This window comes from Streptopelia decaocto (assembly GCF_964273445.1).
Source record: "Streptopelia decaocto genome assembly, chromosome: 1".
NCBI lineage: Eukaryota > Metazoa > Chordata > Aves > Columbiformes > Columbidae > Streptopelia > Streptopelia decaocto.
This window is the reverse complement of record NC_138663.1, coordinates 23,587,320-23,605,902: the sequence shown is the minus strand read 5'-3', so window position 1 is coordinate 23,605,902 and position 18,583 is coordinate 23,587,320. Positions and strand designations below refer to the sequence as shown.

Genomic DNA, 18,583 nt, shown 5'->3' with positions numbered 1-18,583 from the left:
AGTCAATTTAGTTAGAGTAGCATAACAACTGAAGTGTGGCCTCTCTCACCAATAATTAGCCCAAATAACTGAAAATTAAATGGGTGATTCAGCACAGGTCTGTGAGCCAGTAACACACGAAACTTTTTATTCCATCTGCAACAGGCACACTATTTTTTCAATTTTTTCAATTACTTCCTCTATAAAATGGGGAGTACATGTACAATCTTATACAATCCTTTCCTAAGATTTATTTTTGCACTGTCTTCTGAAGAGGTTATGAGTTCTGAAAGTTCTAAAAGCAAATTAAAGCATAAATTGCTTATCTTTCACTTCAACAAAACATGCAAGATATATACGGCAAGGATAGAGTCACACAGTGGTAGTCAGAAAGTATAGTAAGAATCTGAAATATGTCCTTTTGAAGTTAAACTTCATTAATAGAATTTCACTTCTATTAAGGACCTAAAAAGCAAACTCAAAACAAGATACAAATATGACAGGAAAACAGCTCAGAATAGAACAGTATTTGCAGATGACATAAATGACAATTGTATTTCCCATTTCAGCTTACAGAAGCATGTGTGCACAGATATCTCACAAACGTAGAATGGAGAGTACACTTGCTGTTTCACAGCATGGTAGTTGGTTAACCTGTCTGAGAACGTTTCAAATACCAAATATCAACATGGCTGTATGTTCAGAACCTCGAACATCCGCATTTCTTGTCCTACTTGCTTTTAATCAAGATGACCAAGTGCTTTTGTTTTGGATGCTTATTATGCTAGTGAAACTTACAGTTTGGGGCTGCATTGCAAATTTTTCAGCACATCAGCAGAACTATGACATCACAACCTATTATTTTTACCTTGATACATTTATACACACAAAATTTTGGCTTTTAGAAAGAGTTAGCAAGATCTTCAAGCAAAACACATCATTTTTAGGTGTTAAATTAACAGTACTTAATGATTTACAATTTAACATTTCTAAAGTTTGAACGCTTGCAGTGGTGAATTTGAGCATACCTTTCTTAAATCTCAGAATGAGAAAGCAGAAAAACGGTATTAGTAAGAGTGACAAAAACTTCTGAAACAAATAATTTTGTAATTTTCCACATTGGTATAACACTGATTTACTATTTATCTTAGCATTTTTCTGTACTCTGAAGAGAGTGGATATGCCTAAACTGTTTGCAGTGCACATAGTGCTTTCAGACTGGAATCATGAATGAAATGATTTTGCTATTATTCATTCTGACTGGAAAAAAAAAATCTAAATCTCTAGATCTGAATTACCCCAAAGGCCTAGGCAACTCGCCAATTTTCTAATGCCATCTACTTTAACTCACATTTTTGCCTTCACAATCCTATTTTAAGAGCATAAGTTTTCCTTGTAAAAGTTACTTATACACACTGCTGACCTGCATATAAAACGCAGATATGCCTTCTAGAAGCAGGAACAGTTTCCCTACATACAGAACCCATTTACTCCTGCTATAATCCTACTATTGGGGACCCCCATTCAAACTAAAAGTTCTTTGCCAATTTTTATGTTGCATTTTGATAACAGTCAACAACAGAATCTCAACACTGTACAAAAAAAAAAAAAAGTAGTTGTAACTCTTAAAAACCGATTTGCAAGACGAGTTGCATGCATTCTCCTGAGATACCAAGAATAGGAACACTGTTCAAGATATAAAACTCTCTAAACAAAGTAACACAGACACATGATCATAATTCAGTAGGCATCAAGTCAATAGTAAAGAAGCAAAATTAACAAACAACAAATAAACCTCTTTATGAATTCTATTGCTGATATTTAAACAAACTATAGAACTATAGTACTATATTTGAAACAACTGACCAGAAGCTTCCTGTTTCTCAGCTTCTATAAACACCAGAAGACTATGAATGAAGTTCAAGGTTGAAGTGGCCATGACTTGTGGGTACGTCCATGCCAGAGCAGATACACCCACAAAAAGACTGAGGCCCATGGAGGAACCCCCGTTGAAGCAGAGGACACTACTAAGTAGGTACAGCAGGGAGGGGAGAGGAAAAAAAAAAAATACAAAATAAAAGGAACAAGTAGAAGCAGAAAGAAACTGCCACATACCAATCCCAGTCTGTGCCACCCTTCGCTCTCCTAAGAAACACTATGTGTCCTGTAACACTACAGCGAATGAGACAGGAGGGGGAATGAGAGGTGTATGCAGTGATGCTGAGCCTGGAAAGGTGGAGGAAAGGTGTTTTCCCCAAGCATTTAAATGCTTCTCTTCTTTGTTTCTCAATAGCTGAATCAGGTAGGACATGTCTATTTTGACTAGCAATGAATTAAATTCCCTAAGTCAAATCAGTTTTTCCTATGACAGACATGTTTTTGACTCCCCAAAATAAAACGCCAAACAAAATCCAAACAAATAAAAAAACCCCAGCTCTAATTATACAAGGGAGCTATTGATAATGACACTAAAACAGAGTTTACGTATCTGGAAACTGTACAAAGCTGTCATAGCACTAACAAAAAAGTCAATAAAATCTCCATCATGCCTTTTATGAAGATACGGACACATAAATCGCTGCTAGAAAGCTCTGAAAGAGAACATTTTCTGTCTACTAAAACTGACACATTTGCCTTATATAAAAACTACAGGAAGGCAGTCAAAAGATGACAATTGTCATATGTAAACTCTGTGAACAGATTCCCCAAACTTTAAGACACATGTGTTAGACTGGATTAAAATAACATGCTTGTATGTTCACTGTCGATGCCTTCAAAATAAATACTCCACCATCTCCAGCAAATGCATCCTTACATTTTATTATCATTTAACCTTAAAAGTTAAAATTTTCTAATGACTTGAGGGACTGAAGTGTTGAAGGAAGAAATCTAGTGAAGGCTTACCAAGAAAAATAAAGCTACTTTTCCTACAGATATATTCTATTCTTCCTCCCCAAGATTTTTACACAGACTCAATAATCATCGGTTCTCATCTACTGCATTCAGAATTTGCTAAGTGTCATTCTTTTGCAGACTTCCACCAAAGGCACACAATTAACTGTCACATAGCACCTATTCTGGCGTTCTGCGCTAGGATAAGCAGACATGAATATAGTCCAGTCAGTGGCTGACAAAACTCCAAATGTTTACTACTGTAACCCAACAAGTGATCGTTGTGTTTCTCCAAGTATGAATTCTAGAGGTTAACTTAACAGGTCAGCTGCAAAGCAATATGAGCAAAATGAGCCATTAAGAAAAAAAAAAACAAACATAGTTCACAGATTTACAATCCTTGAGGATACAAGATAACATGCTACAGTGCACTGATACAATCAAACACAGAAATAAAAAGTGAAATAACAAAAACATTCCACATTAGAACTGTGGTTACTCTCCGATGCTGTGATTGTACAACCTGATCAGCTTCATACATCTGCAGCTGCCTATTTAAGAGGGGAAGAGTTAACACACTCCCTCCATTTTCTGTGCAATTAGCATACTCAAATGACTAATAACCATCCTACTCAAAGTAGTATAAAGTATTATACTTGCTGTATATAGCCTGAGGAAAACCTTCTAAATAATATAGGTTCTCTGTGATTTTTGTCTTCTATTCTTAACTATCACCTCAAAACTTGACTTCTACAATAAATCTAACTAAAATAGAGCTCTTAAAGAACAAAGCAAAAAGACTGACTTTCTTGTAAATAAATCCTCATCCAGCAAGTCCTTTTGGAAGGTTAAAAATAAAAAGCCACCTGTATTTCCTTCTCCAGCTAGAATGTGAAAATTGCTTTTGGCTTTCCATAGCAGCATTATAGTTCAGCAACTGAATTCACTTTTCTGTCAAACTCTAAATAGAATTACTGAATTTAAATAGTGCCCCAGTGTTATAGGAAATGATATACTAAATGTCACTGCTCATACTTTTGATTTTCACAATATACTTTCCAATGAAGCAAAATGCCTCCGTTACGAAGCTAAAACAAATAAACAAAACCCAAACAACAGCAACAACAACACACCTTAATGCCTAAACGAAAGTTTACACATTGGAGTCAATTCTCCTTCACTAGATAAACTTACTCTTCTTAAAGAAGGCAAATTTTACCACTGGCAAGATTTATTTGTAATGATCTGCCTTAAAATATGACACAATGGATGCACGGTTCAGTAGATTTATATACTATAAATATATACTATAAAATAAGTGTTTAATTTGTACTAGACTGATTCAGTAAAAGCATTGATTTTAGGCTGATACTATACAGAACTACAAAAAGCACCTGTTTTTTAAATATACTTAATTATTATGAAAAGGTATAACCACTCAGGTTTAACATCATGTGAGCGACCACCAGCAATGCACGGCTATCTGTAAGGATGCTTCTAACACCTCAGAACTGGTGTTTATGAAAGCAACAAGGAGAGCGATGTTTGGTTTAAATAGAAGTACAGAGTGATGCATCTGTCTGATATGCTTCTGACATCCTTCCTATTCTTAAAAAATACAATTACTTTAACTTGTTCCTTATTTTTTTATTTCATTTCATAAAATCCCACAAGTATGCAGTGAAGCAGCTATACAGAAAATAAATTTATGCAACAAAAGGAACTCATTATTATCGCAAGTACTATCCTGAAATCAATATAATTCCAAGTCAAGATCACTAGAAGGTTACATTAACTACATGGAGAGTGCTCATCTCCAAGCCTCTACGTCTTGACTTCACATAGTTTGAAATATGAATATTTTGTAGCCCTGTAAAGGTAAGTTTTCCTCCACTGTGATGATGGTTTAGGTTCATTCTTCAAGCCATAGCTTTCTTTTTATAAATGCCATTGTTTTTGCACTCTTTTATAGACTGTTATTTCAGTAATGAGCATGCTCAGAAAGTCAGCATCTCTGCACACCGTACAGATATATGAAAAAATCCAACCAAAACCCCCAAACCCACAGCTTCAATTACAAATTTGTTTTTCAGTCATCTTCAGGAAACCAGAATTGCTACAAAAGCTTTCCAGATTAGTGGTTCCTGATGTTGTAGGAAGGCATTTAGTACTTACTAATTAAACATTTATTTTACTTTTACTGAGGACTTCAGCAGTTCCTAACAAATACGCTTGCATAAATTTTTCAGTCTAATTACAAATCCCCTTTTGGACAATCACATATGTATTCCTGACTAACACTTCAGTGGAAAAGCCATTATCCTGAATCAGTAACCTCCCCCTGCAAAGAGATAAAAAGATATTGGGCTATGTTGTTGGCAATGAGGGACTCTAATTAGAGATTGCCTTCTGTTTCTTGTATTTCAGTACATACGAAAGGAGAGTCATTATTGTAGCAAATTACTCTCTCTTCAGAACTACACCAAACAATAATACTGTTTTGAAGAATTACGGATGTCATTCAGTACACAAGTGTCTTTGTACTTAAACCAAGCAGTTGAACTAGCCAACTTACCATGTTCAACAAAACGCAGAAAAATAGTACGAATGTACACACACTATGTGTGTGTGTATACATAGGTACATACACAGATATTGCAGAAACCCCAAAGAAAATGTCTTTAAAAAAAAAAACAAAACACCCCCCCCCCCCCAAACAAAACAAAACACCAAACTGAAGATGTTTTACTACACCTTGTTATTTCTAACGTGGCGATATACTTACGAGATACTTTCAGTAACTACCAGAAGCATCTGGCTAAACAGATGCTTTAATGCCATCATTTGTAAATTGTAGATCAAAGTAACTGTCCTGAGGTTTCTTTCTATTAACTATTTATTCAACCGTTTAATTGTTTATTTCCTTTTTAAAACTTTTTCAACTTCATCTTCAATACTAGATGATAGGAAACCCTGATCATTTAGAAAAGAAACACACGCAAACCACTGTGAAGGGAACAGAACATTACTCTCATCTTTAGGTGCCCGAAATGAAAACAGAAGCTTTACCTCTGCAACAGTTTTTATTCTGTTCTGCAGAGTTTAAAAAACATCCTCAACGTTTTGATTTGGAAAAAACCAAACTGGAACACAATACTTGAAAGAACAAAACCACTGCAGATTTAACTCTGACTCTGCTTCCTCACAAATAGACCATCAGGTACCACAACATTCTGTGACTGATTTGTTTTGTACTCTAATGTTGGTTTGCTATAACTTACTAAAAAAATTACTATTTTGATTGAAGTTGCCCACATGCTATAGTTTAAAATAATATTTTTTCATCTACATAGTTTTAAACCAATTCTGGACTAAGAACATTGATAAACTTGGCTCAAGATCAGATAAAAATTGAAAATAAAGATAAAACTTATGGCTTCAAAATACCTTTAAGAATCTGATCTACATTCCTTAAGTTGTATTTTGAGCATGTAGAACTGCTGACGTGGAACTGTTCAAGGTTTTTAGAAGTATAATTTCTGAAAACGCTATTCTTTATTAATTTAGATTTTAAGAAACATTTGTAAAAAATAAAATAGTTACCATCCACATGCATATCTAGATAGGCTAAATTGAGTTTTTAATTCAACAAGACATATGAATATACTGCATATATCTAAGAGAAGAAGCAGAGTGGAGGTTTCCCCAAGAAAACAGGACATTACTCTTGCGATGTCGTTAAACAGTAGCAAGGATTCTTCTTGCCATAATACTTCCCTGCATTATGGAAAACACTGGCTAATATCTGCAGGAAAAAAATCAGAAAGAGCTGTGGAAGCAGTGGTGTCACATTGTAATGTCACAAAAGTTTCATGGTCAAGCACATAATCTCTGTAATTGGACAGTACAAAGACAGAGGCTCTTTTTCTTTTATATTTACTGGTTTTACTCATGCTAAATACTTGAGGTATGCTTGGGCTTAAGGTAGGAAAGAGAACAGGGAATCACCTTTGTTAAAAAGTTTAAGATATCTAAGACTCTTAAACTATTCAGGAAGGAAGGCTAGAATATAATTTTGAACACTTTCAACAGACCTTCCAGCAGACAGAAACCATCTGTCTGTTACACCAAGCAGGACCTCACTGGATGGTTTTCAGAACACATAAAATTCTCCCATATAGACATTTGAAACTGAAGCACGCTCAGTTACAACAGCTTTCTCTGGAATAAATAATTATTTATTATCATATTGAAAACTCATTTCACTCAGTGTTTTGACATTAATCGGAATAATGGTAATCAAAACGATGAACATTTAATGACAGATTACATAAACTGACAAAGTTAATTTAGGTACCACTTGCTTTCAGTGGGAACACAGTGCAAAGCTTCAGCCTTAAGCTTTAAAATACGTAGGATGGAGCAATATCTCATATCTAGGGCATATCTACACACTGAATAAAGACTCGTATGGATTAAGAACAGTGGCTTGACTGCCCATGCTTCCAGTAGGTACCAGCTGAAAGCTGCACGATTATATTAACACAGTGTCAGAAAGAGAACATATTAGCGCAGGATTGTGCCAGATACAGCGCGACTACAGAATTTTCTGACAAGAACCATTTCATGCACTGGCAATTCAGAGCAACCATTATGCATTTTGCACCCTCTCAAACAGACATAGCTCTGGATAGTGTAAAACAAACAAACAAACAAAAAAACCAAAACAACAAAAAGAGCCAACCAAACAAACCAACACTGAAATATTTAACTGAGTAGTGAATATTTTTATACTAAAACCCAAATAAATTAAAATTGTTGTAGAGATTTTAATGATAAAGTAGCAAGTGAACAATAACTATTATCATAAATAAGAAACTTTAGATTGTGTCCCTGATCTCCACTGATGTTATATTTTTTTAATATTACCAGCTGAAAATATATAGGGAAGATATATTAGGAAGTTATTAATGACATCTAGACAAGGACTAGTTCTTAAATAAATCATCATCTTCCCTATTAAATTTCTACTACTTATGAAACTGAAGTGATTAAGTTGTCAAATAACTATTAATAGTACAGATTTTTTGCAACTGAGTTGTTTCAGAGACATATTACCTTGAAACCCAGTCCATTTAACTGTATTGTTTTTGCATATCTGGAAAGAATGGCCGTCTTAATTTCCAGCACTTGTCTAAGTAAGACATTCAAAGTCCTGGAGTCTCTAAAGTCCTGTTAAAGCAGCTGGACAAATGACAAATCTACACTACGTGATCCTTCAAGAACTGCCCTTCATGATTTAGTCAAAGACTAAAAGTAGTACTTTCTACATTTTAATTATTTTCTTCTTACCCGTTTTGTTGTCAGCAATGTGAACAAAGGAAACAAAACCTTTAAAAGATTTGTGAGGGTTGTCTTGTTTGTTTCTTTGCTTTTAAGCCTGAGTTTTAAACCCACAATATTTTTCAAGAGGAAAGCACATCCCATTTACCACTGGCAATATCCTGAATTATTACAGATAAAGATAATGTTTCTGGTTCCTTATAAACAAAGCTAAGAAATCTATTACAATTGCAGGCTGACAACATCAGTGAGAGTCCAACTTTTCAAATATAAATATATATATATAGGTATTCTATATATCTAGATAGATATTCTAAGAATAATAGCATTTAAACAAGTCTATAGCATAAGCAAGCAATCACCAGATACCACCACAAAATGAAGATTTTGAGAAGCTCGCTACAGTGACAAACATGTTGTTTGCCAGCCTGTGCAGAAAAGATCAAACAGAGTAAATGAATACTGAAATCATTGATCAGTTTTACATTAAAAACAAAATACGTTCTATGCCCTATACAGGTCTAGATTATTTTTACCTTTACAATGAAGTTTCTTACAGTCAAGCAGGAAACAGTACCAGTGATGATATCTCCTACACAAAGAAGCTATTTTGTAAACTTTTAAATTGGGTCCTTGCATTTGAGAAAGCATAAAAACTACGTGTTGTTATTGTTCTCCTTTTTACACAAAAGAGATTTTTCTTTACCCTGAGATTCTTATTTTTAAAGGAAACTTCTTCCTCAAGATCCCTTCTCCAGGGTTGTCCTCATTTTATTATAAGCCAAAGAACAAGAAAGTCTGAAAAACCTGGAGAGTCCCAGCATGTGTGCTGGGTTGACCTTGTCTGGCTGCCAGGCACCCACCCAGACACTCCCTCACTTTCCCTCCTCAACAGGACAGGGGAGAAAATAAGGCAGAAAAAAGCTCATGGACTGAGATAAAGACAGAGATCACTTACCAGATACCATCATGAGCAAAACAGACTCAACTTGGGGAAGTTGAATTTATTGCCAATAAAACAGGGCCAGATGGTGAGAAATAAAGACTAAAACACCTCCACCCCACTCCTTTTTTCCAGGCCTAACTTCACTGCTTCATTCCCAACATCTCTACCACCCTTCTTCTTCCCTCCAGAGGCAACAGGGGAATGGGGTTTGTGGTCAGTCCAGAACAGCTCCTCTTCTCTTCTGCTCCTTTCTTATCACACTTTTTTCCTGCTCCAAAACAGGTCCTCCCATGGGCTGCAGTCCTTTGGGATAACACTGCTCAAGTGATAGTCCTCCAACCTTTGGAGAACTCCCTCTAGAGTCTTTCTTTGAATTAATACTTTTGAAATATTATTATTTAAGTATTAACTGTAGCTAAATCACAAGACAGTTCTGTAAGTATTCAGCTCTAGGGGCAGAATATTTTTTATTACTATTACTTCTAAGTCAGCAGTATAACTTGGTTTGCTATACACACAATAAACATGCACACACTTAATTTAGTATAATATTTTATGAATGTTTGCATTTCTAATTAGATGCCAGAACGCTTGTTTTTTTCCAGTCTAAATGCATTGAGTTCCTGCAGATACTTTCACTTAACCATTATTCCTCATTTACATCTAGAAATATCTGTTGTGTTGTAACATTCATGACATAGAACAATTGACATTTGCACTTCTCCAATTTTACTGGTCTACAGTATTATCAAAACCCCATTATTTTCTGAAAAAACAGTGACATTCAACTTTACTACAGCTTTCTCTAACAATTATTATTTTCTTTTTCCTAGATAAAACAAAACAATATTTCATCTTAAAGATTTGCAATTTATTGTTTAGCAAAATAACTTTAGTTGATCAATGACTACGGAGAATATGATAATATTAATTTTAAATTAGTCTCAAGATGAAAAAAAACAAACATGCACTATATTTGCTATAAAAACAGATGGACCATTATTGGCTTAGTTCCCAACTTAATGACTACATTTATTTTAAAATGTGAACATTTAAATTAGATTATCCCATATTCTTCAGCCTTGTTTTTTGTTTATGTTTCAGAGCTATTTTGGGGAACACTACTGTCTTCTCACCGTCTTCGACAGCTACCTGTATGGGAAGCACAGAGCTGCTCTCCTGCAGACACCAGGGCACTGAGCCCTAGTGCTGCAGGTACAGGGTTTCCTCTGTTGACACGGTCAACAGTATATAAAAATGCTGTTGAATTTCCAGAAGCTATCAATCAGATTGTGGACCCAGCTAATCTAATATGTTCTTGAAAAACTCTATGCTGCACTGCACAATGTAGCTCTGCCTTTTAACACAGCTGACACCCAGTGTATGAGAGCTCACAGAGTAGCACCCTCATGTTCTGTCTTTTCTGTGGCACGTGATAGACAACAAGTAAAGTGAAGCCACACTTCAGCGACAAGTGAGGGAAAATATTTCCTTCAATAGGGTCTTTCATACATACCAGTATATCTGTTTATCTAGAATACTACATGCACCAAATTAAAGCAATTAAGCATACCCACACCCAGATTATATCAGTACAGTTCAGTTGAACACACCAAAGCCAGCATACACATTTCTGTACAGACCTCCCAGACGTTCCACTCACTCATTCACTCTAAACTGATTCAAACAAAGGCTGAAGATTGCTTTGTCTTCAGAAAGTGAAGCCATTAGTTGAACCTCAGTTGGACTTGGCACTTTTTGGGGTATGTCACCATGTTTGCACAGCTTTCAGCTATTGTGCTTATGTTTCAAGTTACCTAACTGTAAGCAAACCTCATTTTTGGAAGCCATGGTACCACAGGTGTAGCGCTGTGCTCTTACAAGGATATTCACTGACTTATGCTGAGTGTATCACCTTCAGACTGCTGCTGGGAGTTTTTGAGCAAGCAAGATCACACAAATCTGTTTGCAAAAGGTTTTGTAGACAAGCCACTAACTCTCGGTTGTGATTTAATGCTCACTTAAATTCCTGTTTTTAGAAGCCAAATTCATGGCTCTTGACATTATTCAAGAAACGTGCATGCATAATTAAGGCCATAAAAATCAATCACCATCATAGTATCTCCTTTTTCATTTCAAGAGAAATATATTTAGAAGGGAAAAAAAACCCCAACTTTAAAATGCACAGTAAATTTATATTAATAAGAAAATACTTTAATTCTGAATCAAATAAGAAATTCTTCTGCTTAATCAAATTCGGCAGGGCTATCACGTAGATGTGTACTTGCTGAGCACCTGGCAAAATGACAGTCTTCTGGCAAAACTAGCACAATCCGTAGGTGTTCACCTCACAGAGAGGAAAAAATGATTCAGTTGTTGCACAGCTTTCAAAAGCAACAAATACGCTGGCAGCTCATTTATAACATACCATAACACTTATTGTCAAAATCTCAGGGAAGAATTATACATAGTTACACAACAATCTCCTCCCACAAGGACAGGTGCAGGGCTTTTGTACTTTTTTTTTTTTTTTTTTGCTACAGGTCCTTTTCCCTGTCTTGTATGCATAGTATTAACTTGATAAATACTTTCTTCAGTTGCTATCTCCACCAGTCTGTCTAAGCCAAGTCTGATATCCCTTACCTATATAGTGTTTTGTTTTCTTGATGTTAGCTGAGAACCATGGTTAAAAGATCACCTGAATTTGTTGTTCTGGTGTTTTTTTAACAAACATGGTAGAAACAGTTCTCCTTGGAGGAGGAGATTTTAAATCTCTTGAATATAGTACATACCAGTTCCTTTGCTTACATATGGAGGCTTGAAGAACTTCACAACGCCATACAAGTTCACTACAGTTCCGTGTTTAAGGTGATTCAGAGGAGTATACATATATTTTGGTGCAACAGACTGGAAAGGCATGATAAAATTGGGAAACAAAAGAAAAAATTATTCAAATATTCACCCAGAATGTCTTTTTAACACCATCCAACCGGAGATATGCTTTATTTCATCTTAAATATATAGATTATCTGTTTCTTTTTATCCTAGTCACTTTAGACTCTATAAAGTTAAATATATATACATATATTCACAGGCAATAAAGCACATGACTTATTTCCATTCTTTTTGTGAAGACATCTTCCTTACAATGAACTAACTAGTCAGTTCAAGGAAGTTTCAGTACAAGAAACAGGTGAATAAAAATCATTATAATAAAGAATGATGGAATGTAATTTTTTACTACTTGATTTTAATACGTCCATCCAAAGGGCTTTTTAAAGCACATCCATAAATAATTTTGTAATTCTTATTGGCAGTGTCACTGCACAGAATCAGTGTCTTGGGCGGGGGTTTACTTCTCACAGCCATTGTGAAAGTCCTCCTATTAAAGTAGCACACTTGTTGGTGGATTAAATAAATGAAAGACTATCTTCTATGTTAGGACTATTCTCCTCTCATCTTAAGGTTACATTATATGCTGATTAGTCTCTTTTAAAGAATACAAAAAATGAAACTCTTCATAAAATTAACACAAAGTTAAGCTGTATCATCTTCAATACTAAATCTTTAACCTTATGATAAACAATAAATTTTCATACACCAATTTATATGCCTTTAATATAGTATTTCCTGTAGAATTTTAATTTAGGCACATAAGGCTTGTTCCAAACAATAATCAAACAAATGATAAGACTAGTACATGAAGTCTGATTTTAAATCAAAGGAGGATTTGTATTTCCATTTTTTTTAAAGCAGAAGCCTATTATCTTTAGAATGGAAATTACCTTTACGGTTCATATTCCCCAAGCCACCATGCAGCCTATTTTGAGATCAAGATGGGAACTGTACTGCAAGTATAGAAAAAGTACTGCATTGTCATTTTTTATTCTGTTTTCTAGGCAGATTATTTGAAAAATAAAAAGCTAAACAAATGGCTGCTAGGATGAGAGTATGGAACTAATATAAGCAGGAAAGAAAAAGAACTCCACACATTCTTATTTCTATGCAGTTAGTCTCACATGGTTTAAAAACATTCCAAATATAAACTCACCGCCGATGCAGTTTCTGAAGCAGCATGTTTTTTTGGTGTAGTATAAATCTGAAGAGGAAAAAAAAAAACCAAAAAAAACCACAACACAAAAACAACCAAACAAAAAGCCCAAAGAAAGACAAACAAACAAAAAACAAAGGAAACTGATTAAAAAATTGAAGGCATTGCAAATATAACAAGATTCGATAACACTAAAGCAAATATAACACTGTAAGCAAATACAAAACAGCATTATCGGCACTTCCGCTATGTGAATTACCTCTGAAACTAGTAAACTTTTATTCCACAGAAAAAATAAAATACTATTAACTCCAATTATACTCAGACAAAAGCTACTTTAAATAACACATGCATTTTGTAAAGTAGAAATACACTTGGCTGAATGAGTCAGGTCACATTAGTAGCATCAGCATTTGAAAGTTGTAGGCCACAAATTTAAAACTGTATTTTCTAATAGTGACTTGTTGAACAGAGAACTTAAATGGACTTAGGTTTTGTACATGACAATGCTTAGAGCAGGTCTACCCTCAGTGACTCGTTATTCTCCCTCGGGAAAAAAAAAAAGTCCAGGAAAATTCACCAGAATGGGATAATTTCAGTTTAAAGGCAGTTCCTAAGCTTCGAGAACCATGCTTATACACCAGACTTCTCTTCAGTGTAAGGTCTTTTATAGAACTAATTGTGGTGACTTGACATAGCAGCAGCACATACCCACCCTATCAAGAGAAACATGGGGCTCAGCTGCCATCCTGATGTGACAGCTCAGCCTGTCCGACAGACACACAGTCCCATGTCACAGCTGTGCATCGCCTGCAGACTCCTGTCAGGGGTCTTGTTTTGCTCTCTACCCTCAACTGCATTCCTAAAGCTAGTTTTACTTACATTTATTTATTTATTTTAAATAGTTGGGGGAACAGTATAAATGAGGAATTCAAGCACACAAAAAATTCAGATCATTTGTATTAGTTTTAAGCGTTCAATGAGTGTGTCAGGAAATTAAGTGCCACAAGCTCCATTCTGTGGTCAATGATGGGACAGACATCTCCTCAGTACAACCTACATGTTCAGTGAGCTGCATATCTTCCTTGGGATTTGAGTGCATATCACGAGGTCCTGTCAAAACTCAACTGCGTGCCTCATGCAATGCCTAAAATTTAGGTACATTTAGTTTAGACACATTCACCCAGACTGAGGGCATAGTTTTGCTATCTATTGTCTTCGATGAAACATACTTTTTCTACCTATATATCATTGTTATCAACAGATGAAGTCATGAAACAGTCTGTATTATAATTTTAATTCAGATTGTTTTTCATTGCTCTGAATGCCAAGCTATAATTATCTACAGAAGTCAATTCTGGAAGAAAATAGCTTTCTGAAATAAAAAGGCATGTTTTCTTAAATTTAAAATTATTGCCAGACAACAATTATATGGAACATTTGGGTCTTGGATGGATGAGGGTATTATAGAATTGTATGCACACACACACAAATGTGTTCTGATTGTTTCCTGATAGACAGGCCAACTAACATAACTTGTAGTACTTCAGATTCTAATGGATTTTATTGTGTTTTCTACTGTAAAAAAAAAGGTGTTAATGTTGGTGTTTGGGGAAAAAAAAAATTAAAAGAAAGTTAAGTACCCACGCACATAAATGGCTGATCCAGCTTCTTCAGACACCTCCAGGTGGCAACCATGTCTACCATCCTCTTTTGCTGTAGGTGATTTTGCCAACTTAAATCCTGCAACTACAAAGGTGTCCTGTGGGGAGAGGGTGATAAACAGATGATTACACAGGACTGAATCACGTACTCTATTTTAAGAGTATCTGACATGACCTTTTACCCTAAAGTGTCAAGACATTCAAGAAACAGAAATTCAGAACAAATTCTGAACACTGCGTTTCTCTATTAAGCTCTTCTACCTGCAGAATTCATATTTCTAACCAATGTCAGCAAGAATATTTTTTCAAATTTTCAAATTCTGATAACATTTTCCCTCTTGAAGCTACCACGACAAAAGCTAGGTTTCTGGTAGCAAGAGACATTACAAACTTCTCTGGTGTCATCCCTGAGATTATGGCACAGGAAACAATTGTATTTGCAGCTGCACTTTCACTTTGGAACAAAGTTCCTCAGACACTACGAAGTGAAGAAAAGAATGATTTAGGGGGTAAATTATTTATGTCCCCCTGCAGTAGCTCTTCTTTTTAGTAGCAACTTTACCAAAAAAAACCAAACCAAAACAAAACCAAACCACCAGGAGAAGATAGAAAATAAATTTAGGATATAGAGATAATGCTGGGAACTATGATACAATGTAAAGCTCCTTTACAGTCAGCTCCTTTGACACCAGGACTGTATAGCAGGGCTGTACCTCTGTGATCCATTCTAATAGACATGTTAGACTTGGAACCCTATTTCTATTTGACCTTCTACCGAAAGCACTTCCATAAGCTTTTACCGAATGACTTTTGTTCATGTGTTTATTTGATTATAACAGAGTTTTCTGATTGAAGTTGACAGTTTAAGCCAAACATTGCACTATGATAGCTCCTTTTTGCTATTTCAGCAATCTGACAATACTATTCTAAATTATTTCTGATCCAAAACCTTAGTGGCTTGTGCAAGAAAGGCTGCTAGCTTAAGTGACAGAGAGATACTTAGTTATTAAAAGTTTTGCCATAAAAAAAAACTACTGCAGAAAACATGAGTTTGATCAGACAGTTCAGTAACAATGAAACTACTTAGGGCACAGTGATTTTCAGCTAGCATCACAAATGGGAATACAATGCATATTTTGAATAAAAGATAATAGGTAAGTCACTTAACTGTAAGCCATACTCTAAGTAAGTAAATTAAAATGGGTCCAAACAATTAGACAACTCAATATTCCTTGTACCTGGAACACAACACCCTGCTAACATACATTAAAGTTATTTCATTCTTTCCAGATACGAACACACACAAACACAAGCTTCAGAAAATTCAGCTACTCTGCAGAAACCAGGTGTTAGCATGAGTCTTCCCTTTCGCTGTTGCCGATGCTCATTCACGGTGTTCCTTCAACGGTGAAAACAAACTTAATCTAAAAAGCTATGCCCTGCTATACTTTATTCCCTTTTCAGCATTTTGTTAGATTGCAGGCTACACAAGATTCTGGAACTTGGTTGCTGAGTCAGGACTGGAGCTCTATACAGCTGACTTGACTTGTCTCGTTCTCCAGTGTCAGAAGGAACTTTAGAATTAGACAGACTCAAGCCTTTACACAGGTCGACAATAAATGGAAACTTTTTTTGTGAATAATATTAAATGACTGGTTATTACTCATGTAATATGCAATGCTTAACGTGATATCCAAAAAACACCTGTGAAAGGACTGCAATCTAATAAAATGCTTTGAAAAGTCCCTTCCAACCCAAACCACTCTATGATTTAGTGTGAATTTAAATCACAAATGAAAAAGCCCTAAAATGACTTCATAATGTATTATACGCTAATTTTAATTTGATATCTGTTTTATATTGCAATGTTAGCAAAGTGATGGGCAAACCAATAAACAGTATTAAGTTGAGATAATTGTTTTCAGCTTTTTTTCCTTCTTCAGTTGCAACACTGTCTCACAAACACACAGGCTGACTCGCCAATGTCTTTTATTCCGGAGCTAATCAAAACAAAGATGCCAGCACTCAGCTAATAAAGAAAACAGTGTGCGTAGTCTGAATTTTTTTTTTAAAGCTTTTAGTGTAACTGTATTTTAAATCAATTTAATTCTAAAATCTATCTTATCAAATGACAACAGAAATTCAAATTAAGAAGTCATCCATTTATGTTCATATCCTCCATATTCATGATCCTTTACTTTCTAGGTAAACAGCACTGACAACAAGAATTGCTTTATTTCAATATTGTTGTTAAAAGGAAATACTTCTTTCCTTTTCTAGTTTTTTTCTAGTTCATATTTATAGAATTGGACAGAATAGACTATTTCTAATTTTGGTGATGTTAGTTATACAAAGATAGTATATGAAGTCAACATACACCTGTGGAATAAAATAAGAAATAAATATATATATATCTTACCGCATTGTGTATAACTTTTGCACAGTCCTCTGCCATTTTTCCGTATATTAAAATATTGATGCTGTTGATCCGTGACAAGTTGTGCAAATCTAGATAAAAAAGCAGAAGCAATTCTATTTACCATATCTTCCCCAACACAAAACAGCAATGAGATTTCCAAAATAAATTAACCTACAGAGTCTAATACTTTTCATTCTAATTAATCTACAAACAGAAAATCTTTTCAGATACTTATTCAACTGCTTTTTGTGTTGTGGCTATAGGTATATCAAGAATACTCTTCAAAAATGGACCATTTACAATGTGCACACATTGTATATCAGTGTACATTAAACAGGAATGACAAGAAATTCCACTTGGACAATCCAGTGTATAGTATTAAAGAGGAAATATTATCCAATCACATTTGATTTTTTACACTAGCGCAGATCATATGGTAGAACTATATGAACTGGAGTTACTCCAGGATGTAGATAATAAAGAACCTTCAAGGAGGACTGAAGCATAAATTATGTTGTTATTTTAAAATATTTTTCTACCTGTTACTGTTTCAGAAACAATGGTAATGACTTAGATGCACAAAGTTGTTTTTTGAGGCTGTGGATAATGTGCAGAAACTCTCAACCCTCCTGAACAGCCATGTGAAGTTAGAAAGACTCAAGGAAGCTTTGCGTCCCTCTTTGGGAACCCTGAAGCCAGCAGGGACATTGATTCAGGTCCCATCTGCTGGCACCATCACAAGCGCTATGACCAGGTAGGACCTGCATCCTCCAACCTGCTCTTTGGTCACAGTTACAGAGTTTGTAGGCTCAGAGGGAGCAAGTGATTCTCCAGCCAGTGTAAGGAAGGAGCTGAGAAGGAAATGGAAAGAAACGGAAAGTTCCTTGAATCCAACATAAACCCCTGACTAAGGACATCTCCTCCTTCCTGGCTGGGGGTGGTGATGAGCTTTGGACTTAAAAGGGACATATTATTTTTTAGTGTCATTTATTTATTACATGATGAACAACTTAAGTCTTTCAGTATGCTAATGGGTCTACTAATACCTGAGTAATCAGCAGAAATTCCATTTGACTGGTTAGATTACAACAGAATGAAATACAAATACTTTTCTGCCAATCAACCTACCGAGCTCTGTTAAATGTGCAATTACATAGTACATACTATCTGTATTATATGGTAATTATTAAGTGTGTATTTTTCTATAGTACTTATTTATGATAAGCAGGTTAAAAACACACTATTAATAGCTGTGCATATAGCTAATGCCCTTCCAGGACAGTTTTTTA

General features: G+C 35.2%; 1 protein-coding gene across 5 annotated transcripts in view; it reads right to left on the bottom strand.

Annotated features, from left to right (window-relative positions):
- POT1 (protection of telomeres 1) overlaps positions 1 to 18,583 on the bottom strand; it is a 66,123-nt gene that overhangs the window by 33,460 nt on the left and 14,080 nt on the right. For all 5 annotated transcript variants that reach the window (XM_082066337.1, XM_082066336.1, XM_082066339.1 and 2 more), the window contains 4 exons: positions 17,295 to 17,383; positions 14,863 to 14,973; positions 13,212 to 13,259; positions 11,953 to 12,067 (listed from right to left, as the gene is read on the bottom strand). In XM_082066337.1, coding sequence (XP_081922463.1) covers positions 11,953 to 12,067; positions 13,212 to 13,259; positions 14,863 to 14,973; positions 17,295 to 17,383 — 363 coding nt within the window. The remainder of the gene's footprint in view (positions 1 to 11,952; positions 12,068 to 13,211; positions 13,260 to 14,862; positions 14,974 to 17,294; positions 17,384 to 18,583) is intronic.